Source organism: Misgurnus anguillicaudatus, chromosome 5 (genome assembly GCF_027580225.2).
Source record: "Misgurnus anguillicaudatus chromosome 5, ASM2758022v2, whole genome shotgun sequence".
Taxonomy (NCBI): Eukaryota; Metazoa; Chordata; class Actinopteri; order Cypriniformes; family Cobitidae; genus Misgurnus; species Misgurnus anguillicaudatus.
Window position 1 is genome coordinate 35,480,715 of NC_073341.2, and position 12,508 is coordinate 35,493,222.

Below are 12,508 nucleotides of genomic sequence, written 5' to 3' on the forward strand. Positions count from 1 at the left end.
GTTTGTGGGAATTACTGTTATCACACACTATAAAAACAAACGGTGCTATAGCACCAAAAGTGGTTCTTTGCTCGTAATCATAGAAGAACCGTTTTTAGTGCCATATAGCACCGGTGAAGCACCCGTGTAGAACAATATAATGCTATGTAGAACCATATGTGGTGCTATATGGCCCCTACATGGTTCTACACAGGTGCTTCACCGGTGATATATGGCACTAAAAACGGTTCTTCTATGATTACGAGCAAAGAACCACTTTTGGTGCTATATAGCACCGTTTGTTTTTAGAGTACACAACTACACCAAAAGTGACAGGAGTGAAAACGTTACAACTTAACCCATAGGTGAGGTTCATTATAACAAACACAGGGTTTGTTGTAACACCTGCTAAAAAATTTTGTTTAAACAAACAATTCAATAAAATTCTGTCTATGTACTAAAGGTGGATATTGTTTATATATCTGCCTATAATTAATAGATATTAACAAATTTATTCATCCATGATCCTTCATCGAACCATCCTTGTATTATGCATCAATGTATACAAATATTTCTTTTTTGAAAGGGCTGCACAATTAAGACAAAAAATTGTAATGATCAGTTATTTCCCCTGCTATTTTATTAACTGTTATCGTTTTGAGTAATAGTATTTAAATTGTTTTCATTTCATTATATACGGAAGGCTTTAGTTGTAACACTGTGTGACAACTAACCCCGCAGTGTACAAATATTTTCAATCCCAGCTTACTAAGAGTTGCTGACATTTCGAAATGTGACATGTTTGTTTTCGACAGTGATTTACAAACAATAAGGTTGGATTTGGTGACTTACACACCCAACTCAGAAATCGAGAAGAAAAAAAAACATAAAATGAAGAAATGTACTTTTATGCCTCCAAAACACTCTTTGTTCAATATCTTAACCAAAACTTATTCACAAATTCACAGATGATCATCTGACAGTAAAAGAAAGACCAAAAGCAGATTGCTCGGCCCTGTAAAAATATGTGAAGTAGCAGTGTTACAATTAACCCCGCGTTAGTTTGTGCCCCACTCACCCCTACTCTGGTGACACCAAAGATTTATCCTATCTTGTAAAATGTCCCCTTAAAGAGTTTCACACGTTTAAACCAAAAATGAGTCTGGGAGAATGAACTGGGTGAACAGACTTTTATTCGCATCTTAGAAAACCAGTTTATGGGGATAAACTCCATTAGACAGGAAGAATTGGGAGCGCAGGTATCCCTTCAGCTGAGGAACCTTCTTGATCAGAGGAAGAAGCTGAGAGTCCACAGCTTTCTGAACTTCCTTTCGTTCCTCTGTCAGCTGGTACTTCTGCAAAACAAAGGGAACGCTTAGCACCACATCGTTCACATCAGGCAGTACATTTGTTACAATCCTGATATTCAAGGACACATGATGGAAGAACAACTTGATTTACCTCCTTCTCTGTGTCGAAGATCTCTCCCTCCTGGTGCTTGGGTTTCCTCAGCTTCTTCTTCTTGAAGTAAGCATCAGTCAATGTATTGGGAACTTTCAGCCCAGAGATGTCTACTTTGGTAGCGGTGGCAATGCAAAACTTCTGGTGAGCTCTGCGCAAGGGAACCCGGTTGAGAGCCAACGGACCTGCGAAAGATCAGCAATGATTCACTAAATAAGCAAATGGATACAGATTTTAAATAAGATTGAGACTAAAAAGACCAGGACTTGTGAAATAAATACTTCAATGGTAAACGACAAAGCAGGAAGAAAACTGGCTTACCAGTAACGAGGAGGAGACCACTTCCCAGCTGCTTAAGGAAGACCACACGCTGTAAAGAAACAGACAGCATTAAAAACTGCCATTTCAGTTTCTAATATGAATCTTTTGCAATGCAAATATCAAGTGCAACTTGTTAACCCAATTCTGCACAATAAAGTGTAGATAAACAGTTAACAAGTGTTTGTGTGGGAAGGTCCGCTGGTCTGTTATGTATGTAGGAGTTTCATTTGTCATGTGAGTGCAGCGCTGTGATACGGACCTACAGGTGTGCGTCAGTGTATATTATTAATGTATATGCAGTACTGTTAGCTTTTTGTTTAAAGACTTTTAGATGTTGTAGGTTATACAAGTATGCAGTGTTATTTTTAGTCAAGTTTAGGTGGAACCTACACAGCTGAGCCTTTTGTTTGCTTTTATTTTTAAAGCACAGCCATAAACCTTGATTGATCTGTTAAAGGAAAACACCACCGTTTTTCAATATTTTACTATGGTTTTTACCTCAACTAAGATGAATTAAAACATCTTTTTCAATGCCTGCATGTTTAATCTTTGTACAGCGCCTCCTGAATGTGTCAGCATTCATGCCAGCCCCATTCATTCCTATGGCTCCAAACAAAAAAGTTCATCCCTGTTTGGAGCCATAGGAATTAATGGGGCTAGGCTAAATGCTAACACATTCACGACGGGCTGTACAAAGATTAAAAGTGCACGCATTGATATTTTTAAATTTACCATTTTCTATAAAAATCATCCCACATACAGAAGTTTGTGTGAATATATAATCTTTAATACTGACCGAGTAAGGTCATGTCAAAGATTGAAATCAATCTTTGATGCTCCTTATCTCATTCTAAAGGGGGTCGCACACCGGACGCGCAGCTCAGCACCGCGTCTAGGACAACTCGGAGGTATCGTACACCGGAAGTGCACATTAAATAGCGCAAGCTTAATGAGATAGCGTCTACTTCAAAATGCAAAATACATGTTAATCGTTAATGATTTGTGACAAATATGATGTTATTTAATGTTACACTATGTGAGTGGCGCAACAGGGATTTGAGCAACTTCCTGAGTCAAAGCTGGGTGCCGCGGACAGGCGGTTTTTTTAGAACGCCGCAGCATTAAGCGTCCGGTGTGCAACCCCCTTTAGATTATAAGACTTTAGCCTTGATTTCACAGAGAGGGGACAAGGACTGAAAAACACACAAAAAAAACCCAATATATGTACCTTGCCGCGATGGCGTCCGGTCAGGAGGATAAGCACCGTTCCAGGGGTGATGGTTTTGCGAAGTCTTCTGATGTGGCGACTGAAAGGTTTTTTGCCGTGACTCAAAAGCTTACGGGGAACATCCTCTGTGGGGTAATAACGGGGCTGGACACACAAAAATAAAACGGATAAATATTAAATCAAACTTTTCAACTTCCTACATTTCATACTGGATACTGGGACAGACTACGATTTTCAACTCACCATTTTGCGCAGTCTGACGACACGGGTGCCTCCATTTTTGTCTCCACCGACAGTCTTAACAGCAGTCATGGGCTTCTTCTCCTTAATTGGTTTCGCCTTAAGCTTCTTTTCAATCTGAAAACACAAAGCATACTTCTGTTCTAATACTGGTAAATTTCACACAGTCTCGAGTAATAATGAAGTTGTGTTAACTTAAATGACACTTCTTAAACTGCAGACGCTCAATCTTTGTCACAGGAGCTTTAGTCTTCCTCTTGTACATGGCACGACGGGAATACATGGCTGACCGGGAATATCGGCCAATGCCCCGGGTCAGAACCGGGTTACGGCTCCCGTGATGCTTACGGGCAGCCTTCTTCTTATCGCCCTCAGCCATCTGAATGTTTTAAAACAAATGTTCAGATATGCATTAAATACAGACATGGTTTCATCTTAAATGTTCTGCAGCTGACCTAAAGTCCTGCATAACTGTACTGTAGGATAGTTTATTACTAGTACTGTACATTAACTGTAACAGTTAGTCTTTTACCAGCTGAATGGACACACATTTACGTATTAAAGGTTTATGAAAGTAATAAACCATATCTGTAATTTCATTACCAGTAAACATGCTCAATCATTCATTTACATTAACTTGTGTAGCATGAGGCTGCACTGAGTCAACGTGACCTGCTGTAACGCAGCTAACCGGCTAAACACACACACAAACAGAGTTAGAAACTATAAAACGGAATTAGAGAGCTTCCAATAAACACGGCATTTTATTGACAACTGTTCACATGTTTGTTACGTCTTTTTATTGTAAGTAAAACACACAAACGCTCATTTCAGCTCACATTACGTCTGCATCAGGCCTAAACGATAACCGCGTACCGATCGGGAATAATCTGAGCTAAAGCACACAACACGCGAATAATAATCACATTTACTGGTGTTAAACATTTCACAGTGCGTTCACATGTAATCCATAATCAAAAATAAAGCACCGATTGACCAGATTAATATAGATTGCGTTTGGACAAATCAGACATGGAAGCCACAATTACCTTCAGCTAGAAAAAAAAGACCGACATCCGGGCATTTGACGTATATATAGTGTGACGTGTTACGCTCGCGCTTCTACTTCCGTCACTCTGGTCTTAAAGACGCACGCGCTTTCTAGCATCATGTGAGATGTGAGCGCCACTAAACGACCGACAAGTGAATCAGTTTAGAAACGGAAAGCCTAACTATATATTATTCAGAAGTTATTTTAATGTTTAACCACAACATGAATCAAAAGTGAAACGACATAGTTTTTTTTATCTCTGAAAGAAATATTTTTTTGTCATACAGCATTACATATATTACAGATTTTTTATATAAAAAAATAATTTTTTAACACTAACGTTACCCTTCTAATACACAAAATGGGTCTAAAATGACCCGTATTCATTTTCTGTGCTATTTCAATCACAGAGTTTTTTTTTTGCTGAATCTGTAAAAGAAATGTATTTTATCATGTATTATTCCTTTATTATTCCTTATAAACAAACACAATGTTTTGTATGTCTACATTACACGGATGGGTCATAAATTACCCAAATTAGAAACCTTTTATATTTGCAAATTTTTGCAAGTACAAACATATTAACTGTGATAAACTATTTACCTGCTACATAATAAGTCTACATGTTTTACCACAGAAAATATTTGCTATGAGATAACTGAGCATTTGAATATAAGGTTACTATGACAATCTGTTACTAGTTAGAAAGAGAAGCATGTTCAATACTATTAACTAACCTGCTGTTGACATATTCTATTGTAGCTAATGTTAACTAGGTCAACAAAATAAAATTTCAAATAGAGTGTTATTATATATATAGCGACTTATAGCTGTCGGTCAGAATAAACTTGTATTGTATCCATATTTTGTAATTTACATTTTTTTGTCATAAATCACAGCTATTGGTCACCCTTTACATAATTTGTTTTCTATTATTTTTTCCACATTATTATTACTATACATTAATTTATTTTAGTTAATCATTTTGTTTCTTCAACTTAAATATATTACAGTTTTTTTTGCTATGGCACCATTTTTAATTATATGTTTTCCTATATTTTATTTCTATTAAAAATACATTTAATTTAAAAGCAGCTTTAGCCAAAAGGATAGTTCACCCAAAAAATAAATTTTCTGTCATCATTTATTTACCTATGTGTTTTCAAACCTGTATAAACTTATTTTTTGCTGAACACAAGGTAAGAAATTTGCCATCAAGCAGGAAGCTGAAGCATTATTGACTTCCATACACTGCAAAAAGTGATTATCAAGAAAAAATTTGTTGTATTTTTGTCTTGTTTTCAGTAAAAATATCCAAAAACTCTAAAATTAAGATGCTTTTTCTTGATGAGCAAAACGACCAAAGAAAATAAGTCTAATTTCGAGACCAAAAACATCAAATTTGTGATCTTGTGCATAAATCAAGTAAAAAAAAAAATATGCCAATGGGGTAAGCAAATTGTTCTTGAATTATTCTTGAATTTAGTGTTTAAGAAAAACGTTCAAGATTTTTTGCTTACCCCATTGGCAGATTTTTTTGCTTGTTTTTTTGCACAAAATCACTTGAATTTGATATTTTTGGTCTAAAAACTAGACTTATTTTCTCTAACCCTAACCCTAACTTTGCTCATCAAGAAAAATCATCTTAAAGAATTTTTAGATACTCCCACTGAAAACAATACAAAAATACTAAGATTTTATTTCTTGAAAATAACCTTTGCAGTGTAGTAGGAAAAACTAATAATATGAAAGTCAATGGTTACAGACATTGCTCAAAATATTTTTCTTAGTGTTCAGGAGAACAAAGAAATGTAACAACTAAGGGTAAGTAAATGATGAATTTTCAATTTTGGGTGAACTATCCCTTTTACAATAGTATCCCTGCAGCATTGCTCATAACGGAATGCACAAAATATAAAATCTACATGTGGCCGCCTCACTAAATAAATTAGTGATATTACAGAACTGAGAGTTGTACAGCTTTTAATTCATTGATAAGAACAATCAAGGCTCACGTTAGTCAAGATGTCAAGCCAATATTTTATACAGACAAGATTCTTTACAAAAAAACACGGTGGAGTGAATATTTCACAGGCAAAAGAAGAGCAAGGCACATTACAATATCAACATCTGAACATACCAACGTTACTTTCCATCAGATTCTCGTCTTGCTTTAACAAGTCGTATTATAAAAATGTCATAGTTGCATAATTAACCGCATGTGAGTCTATTTTTCTACCACTTTCTCTGTCCTGAGGAAGATTTATTTTTAATTTAGGATGGTATACACTGGTGCTTGACTTGTTTGTGTGTATCTTCAGTAAGTGTGTGTTAGTTTGTCTTAGTTCATGTTTTCCAGGATGATGGCGATGCCCTGACCGCCACCAATGCAAGCTGAGCCCACTGCATACTTTCCACCTCGCCTCCTGAAAGCAGAGATATGCACTCATCACATGACTGCATGTACTAATAATACACAGTAAGGATTATATATTCTAAAATGATCACCTGTTCATATAAATGACATTCCAAACCATTTTACTTTTCTTAAAACAATACATGCCCACGTGGAATGGGATATCCACAAGAATAAAATGTTAGTGATGTCACATCCACCATTAAATTACCGTATTTTCCGTACTATAAGTAGCATATTTTTCATAGTTTGGCGGTTCCTGGAACTGATGTAAATGTCTGTTCTTCGGCTTGGATTTTGTGAAATCGTTTTCTAAATAAACGTGACGTATAGTCTACTACAACTTATATATGTTTTTTCCTCTTCAAAAGGCATTTTTGACTGATGCGACTTATTCTCGGAAGTGACTTATAGTCCGGAAAATAGGGTACAGTCAGTTTTGATGCCACATTAATAAAATAAATATATAAATGTGTGTTGCATTGGAAGTGTGAAAGGTCTGTACCTCAGCTCATGAGTGAGGTGTCCAGTGATTCTCGTCCCAGATGCTCCGAGCGGGTGTCCGACGGCGATGGCACCTCCATTAACGTTGCTCTTCTCAGGGTCCAACCCTAAAGCCTTCGCCACTGCCAGATACTGAGGTGCAAATGCTTCATTCACCTGCCAGACAGAAAAACACATCTGTATCATCTGGTGCACACTTTTGACAGACAACAGAAGCTCTAATGCAACTCAATCTACCTCCACCAAATCCATGTCTTTGAGTGAAAGGCCAGCCTTCTTCAGCGCTTCTGTGATGGCAGGTACAGGCCCTGAGGTACATGCAAAATATGATGTAATTTAATAAATAGCTATAAATATTTCCCTTTAGAGAACAGACCAAAAAGTTGGTAAAAATTGAACTCTCACCAATTCCCATGATGCTCGGGTCACAGCCTGAGCTGTGATAGGCCACAATTCTAGCCAATGGTTTGAGGTTGTGTGCTTTAAGAGCGTCCTCACTGGCTATGACCACAGCGGCGGCCCCATCAGACACACCCTATGAGAGAAGGCAACAATAGAAAAGGCATGTAAACTACATAATAATGTTAAAGTAAAAATAATAACCGTAAACATTTGGATTTTGCTGTTTAGACAGTGTGTGCTGTTTTACTGATAGCTCCTGTATAGCTCTGTGGTAGAGCATTGTGTTAGCAGGGCAAAAGGTCATGTTCACGCATACTGATAAAAATGTATACCTTGTAATGCACTGTAAGTCACTTTGGATAAAAGCGTCTGGCAAATGCATACATTTCAAAATAAACCCTAACAGATTGGGGGTAACATCAAATGCATGCACACTGCTTCAATCCAGGAGTATTGTTAAATATTATTATATATTGTTAACATTTGGTCTAAAACTGTTATACTCACTGAAGCATTGGCAGCAGTGACTGTTCCACCTTTCTTGAAGACAGTGGGGAGTTTTGCCATCTGCTCGAGGGTGGTCTGTGGACGTGGGTGTTCATCTTGCATCATGGCTACTTTGCCTTTCTTGGCTTTCACATCAATGGGTGCAATCTCAGCGCTGTAATAGCCAGCCTCATTAGCTGCATTTAAGAGAGAGAGAAACGTGTCAGTACTGGTCTGATGTTTTGATGTTTAGCATAAGGTTGACACACTCACCTGTCTTCCACCTCTGTTGTGTCTGATAGGCGTACTGGTCACAGTCCTCTCGTGTGATGTGGTATTTCTCTGCCAGGTTTTCTGCTGTGATGCCCATTGGGATCTTGACGTGTAGATCGGTCAGTCCTGCCCACAGTGTGTCTTCCAGCTGATTCACAAACACTCATGTTATTTATTCTAATCACAGACCTTTATCATTACTGGAACTTACATTCCAAACGGTATTTATAATTTTACCTTCAAATCAACTCCGAACTTGGTCCCGAAGCGGATGTTCCTGACAGCGTAAGGAGCTTGACTCATGCTCTCTGACCCTCCGCACAGGACGACCTCTGACTCTTTAAGGCAGATCTCCTACACAACATCACACAACCGATAAACACCTCAGCTTTATATTCACATGTAGAAATATTCAAGCGCTTTCAGTTTAATCTGGATCTCCTGTGCTCCACTGATTATAGACTGGAATCCTGACCCACAGAGACGGTTAACAGTCAGCGCTGGGACTGGTATCGGTACGCCACACCGCAGACCCACGTGCCGTGCGATATAGGGGGCATCTGCAGAACTCTGCATGAGAGAGAGAGACATGTTCATGGAAATGACCAGACTGAAGAAAAATAACCATTCTGAATGGTATAAATGACCGTAAAGCATATTTTTAATTAATTTTTGCAACATATTACAAAAGTATTTGTATGTTTACATTGTATTGTACAGTGTAAGGTTCTTATCCCCATATGATAAAATGCATATTGCGTATGCACATTTGTAAAATTTTGATGCTTTCTGGATATCTTGCGGCCCTATCAGTTATTGTGTAGTTCAGAGGTGTCAGTTACTCTCTCACCTGCATGACGTTTCCCATGATGACACTGTTGACCAGCTCTGGTGCCACATTCCCAGCTGAAAGAGCAGCTTTAGCAGCATGTTCAGCCAGATCTGTAGCACTGTGCTCCCTCAGCACACCTCCATATGTGCCAAACGGTGTCCTCTTTGCAGAGACTATGAACACACCTGAATGAGAGTAAAGAGGAGACAGTGATTTAAACAGTCATGCAATGGATTGCAGTATAAAAGACAATAATAATTATTACATTTGTATTTGTGTGTGTGTGTGTGTGTGTGTGTGTGTGTGAACCCACTATAAAGATGATGTAATGTGTCAATGAAATCCCCTTTACCCTACTTCTATCACTAACACGCTTTTATTGATTGATGCTGGAGTTGGTTCAATTAATGACGCAGTTTTATTATTTATATCTAATATAATACTCATTTTAAAGATTTAGGCTTACATGGCCCTCTTAATAATAAGTTGAAGAATTCCAGCTGTGATCTCGTGAAAATATAAGAAACGCAGTTTGCATGGAGAAAGAATTAAACGTAAATAAAAACACTTGTGACTTTGAAGTTCAAGAGCAAGCGGCATAAAACAAAAACATACAAAATAACAAACAAAAACATCTAAGCAATTACATGTAACGTATTTAAAGATAAAATATATAAAGTTAATTTACCTCTTAAGAGAGCCATAGTGATGTTGACTATAATATTGATCGTTTGATTCGAGTGACTGCTGCAGACACACCGCGCGTGAACTTTCACCCACTTTACACACAGCGCAACATTCACGTCACAACATTCGACTTATTCGTCAAGTATTAGATTATATAAAACAACATCACCCATTACATAAATACTTTCGTATAATACTTTTTATTATTGTATGATTTTGGCGTTTTATTACAGGAATTAATTTTGGAACAAATTTGGAAAGTGCGGATGGAAAGCAAACGGTAGGTTATTCTGACCTACAGATCCACATTGTCCACCGGAAGCTTTGAAGGCTGTTTAATATCTCATCGCTGCTGATGTATATTAAATTGATGTTTTTGTAAATATGGCTGGGATTGTTTTTCGAGTCATATCGAGTCAAACATGGTATGTAAATGATTTTACATAAATGTGCACGTGAAAATATTGTTGATTTCTCATAGAGGTCACGTTGATAATATTCTGTTACATGCTGCCGTCCTGTGCTGTCTCCTGGCAGACAGAGTCCCTGGTTCACATCAGTTCTTTCTATAAAAACCTCTGCACCATTAAGGTTAGTATAGTTAACACTAGTTACCTTACAATAAATACTATGGTAAACACAGTTTCCGTTTAAATACTTTGGGTATTGCACTTACCCTAAAGAAAAGTTCTGTGGCATTATTACCATGGTAAAGTAAGGGTGTCAGATAGTAATGTCACGTTTTTTAGTAAATATTGTTATAGAAAGCTATTAGTTACTTTGTCCACTACTAATTAGTAGATACAATTTTTTTGTTTTATAACTTTTATAAAATATTTTAAATGAAATGATTGTTTTACACTGTATGAGGATCTCATATTCATACATTATGTTTTGTGTGAGTCACAATAACTGCAGTGCTATTGTGTGTTGGTGTGTTTATGGTATTTTAGTTAAGTCATAACTGTTAACCTGTATGCCTGATGTACTCAACAGAGCCGAACCAAAGAAGAAGAAAAAGGTGGATCCACGGCGAGAGCAAATGATGAAAGAACGTCTGAAGAAGAAACTGAAAAAGTTAGAGAGAGTTCCACCAGAACTCATTCCCATTGAAGATTTTGTCACATCTGCTAAGTGTCTAGATGAAACCAGGTAAAATTGACACAAAGAGGTTTTTCCAACTTTACCAAACTCTAGGTTGATGGCTTTTTAACCCTGGATTCACATTTGTTTTATTCCTGGGTTTATTTTAAATGTTAAAATTAAACGTTTTGCTGGTCTCGTGTAACCCTGTGTTCTATAGCTCTGTACCTCAAAATAAACAGTTAATAAACTTCATTCTTTATGTGCTTCAGGGTCCGAGAGGGTCCTAAACTGTCCTTTGAAGAGAGTGAGCGCAGAGCCCTGCTTCTTAAACAATGGTCCAGATATAAATACTCCCAGCACCAGACTGAAATGGCTGTTATTGAAGAGGCGCTGGAGGCCCAGAGACAGGCGCTGGAAGAGCTGAAGATTGAATCAGAAGATCTTTACAAAGCAGCGATCAAACCAGATACTGATCTGTTCCCTTTCCAGCATCAGGGTCCCTGCTACACACCCTCAATTCCAAACTATGAGGCCCCAGATGGCAAATACAATGACATTACAAGAGTATACACACAATGAGTGGCGAATTATGTGTGTATGGTTTATTGAACAAAATATGGACCGGGCTCGTCAGATAAACCAGTATCAACATGACTGATGAAGAACAGCTGGGGAAGATTTATCAAAACATTAAAGAACAGGACTGTGAGAATAAACACATTATTCATAGGTAGTTGTGGTTATTTACAGCCAAATATGTGTTATTGTTCTTTATTCGTTTCATAAAACCTCTTTTTTTTCATAAGTAAATATTTGTTAATACCTAGTGGATTGTGGGACAGACCACACAGACACAGTTGGGTCATATCTGGAATAGATCTTAAAAAAATTAAAAGTCTTTTTTCACTAATCTCAATGCGTTTTTTTTCCAGTAAATTTCAAAAAATTAATTTCAGCATTTATGAATGTGTTTTAAAAAATCAAAAGATACAATGGTTGACATAAGTTAATGCACAATGAACTAACATGAACAATTGTTCTGGCATTAAAGGGCACATTTTAGGCAAAATCCACTTTTACAAGGTGTTTATGTTTGGACATAAATGTGTGTTGGCAGTGTGTGAACACAACAACCCTACAATTAAAAATATCCAAGCCTTTCTCATTAGACATGCCGTTTTCCTGTTAATGTGATGTCACACTGATAAAGCCCCGCCCACAGTCACTGACTTACTGGGGTATTTTGAGCATATTCTGGATTAAATAAAGCCCGTTCTTTGGTTTTATGCAAAGATTCATCAATGACCAAACAAAACATCTAATTTTTCTGTTTAAGATTTACATTAACCTCCTCAGACCCGAGCTTTGGTTTGGCTTGCATTGGGTTTAAGAAGAACCAATAAATATAATAACCAATTTTTTTTTAACATGAAGCAGTGTAATTGTCCATGTGTGTGTACAACAGGTTCCAGTTGCACAGAATTGAGTATTATGGTGCAAACAATTCAATTTATTTATTATATTTGACTGTAAGCTGCTCTG

General features: G+C 37.2%; 3 protein-coding genes across 3 annotated transcripts; 1 reads left to right on the forward strand and 2 right to left on the reverse strand.

Annotated features, from left to right (window-relative positions):
- Positions 1-1,155: 1,155 nt before the first annotated feature.
- rpl6 (ribosomal protein L6) lies at positions 1,156-3,640 on the reverse strand. The gene is made up of 6 exons (XM_073868099.1): positions 3,454-3,640; positions 3,233-3,341; positions 2,990-3,133; positions 1,762-1,810; positions 1,441-1,625; positions 1,156-1,334 (listed from the first exon to the last, which is right to left on the reverse strand). Exons 1-6 carry the CDS (start codon positions 3,606-3,608, stop codon positions 1,182-1,184), a joined length of 795 nt encoding a protein of 264 aa, XP_073724200.1. The 5' UTR covers positions 3,609-3,640; the 3' UTR covers positions 1,156-1,181.
- A 2,606-nt stretch (positions 3,641-6,246) lies between these two features.
- Positions 6,247-10,030, reverse strand: acaa2 (acetyl-CoA acyltransferase 2). The gene is made up of 10 exons (XM_073868100.1): positions 9,882-10,030; positions 9,212-9,378; positions 8,797-8,931; positions 8,599-8,709; positions 8,362-8,509; positions 8,110-8,285; positions 7,606-7,735; positions 7,438-7,508; positions 7,202-7,356; positions 6,247-6,706 (listed from the first exon to the last, which is right to left on the reverse strand). The coding sequence occupies exons 1-10, from the start codon at positions 9,895-9,897 to the stop codon at positions 6,622-6,624; spliced, it is 1,194 nt and encodes a 397-aa protein (XP_073724201.1). The 5' UTR covers positions 9,898-10,030; the 3' UTR covers positions 6,247-6,621.
- A 115-nt stretch (positions 10,031-10,145) lies between these two features.
- Positions 10,146-11,876, forward strand: mrpl40 (mitochondrial ribosomal protein L40). Its single transcript, XM_073868101.1, has 4 exons — positions 10,146-10,300; positions 10,386-10,471; positions 10,877-11,032; positions 11,236-11,876. Exons 1-4 carry the CDS (start codon positions 10,265-10,267, stop codon positions 11,543-11,545), a joined length of 588 nt encoding a protein of 195 aa, XP_073724202.1. The 5' UTR covers positions 10,146-10,264; the 3' UTR covers positions 11,546-11,876.
- Positions 11,877-12,508: the final 632 nt, after the last annotated feature.

Coding starts and splice junctions, on each gene's coding strand:
- rpl6 (XM_073868099.1), bottom strand. CDS start 3,608: ATGGCTGAGGGCGATAAGAAGAAGGCTGCCCGTAAGCATCACGGGAGC. Junction 1,811..2,989: donor CCGGACGCCATCGCGGCAAG/GTACATATATTG, acceptor GTTTCTTTACAG/CGTGTGGTCTTCCTTAAGCA. Junction 1,335..1,440: donor TCTTCGACACAGAGAAGGAG/GTAAATCAAGTT, acceptor TTTGTTTTGCAG/AAGTACCAGCTGACAGAGGA.
- acaa2 (XM_073868100.1), bottom strand. Junction 8,510..8,598: donor AGTTCGGAGTTGATTTGAAG/GTAAAATTATAA, acceptor TTTGTGAATCAG/CTGGAAGACACACTGTGGGC. Junction 7,736..8,109: donor TCACTGCTGCCAATGCTTCA/GTGAGTATAACA, acceptor CTTCTCTCATAG/GGTGTGTCTGATGGGGCCGC.
- mrpl40 (XM_073868101.1), top strand. CDS start 10,265: ATGGCTGGGATTGTTTTTCGAGTCATATCGAGTCAA. Junction 10,472..10,876: donor AAAACCTCTGCACCATTAAG/GTTAGTATAGTT, acceptor TGTACTCAACAG/AGCCGAACCAAAGAAGAAGA. Junction 11,033..11,235: donor AAGTGTCTAGATGAAACCAG/GTAAAATTGACA, acceptor TATGTGCTTCAG/GGTCCGAGAGGGTCCTAAAC.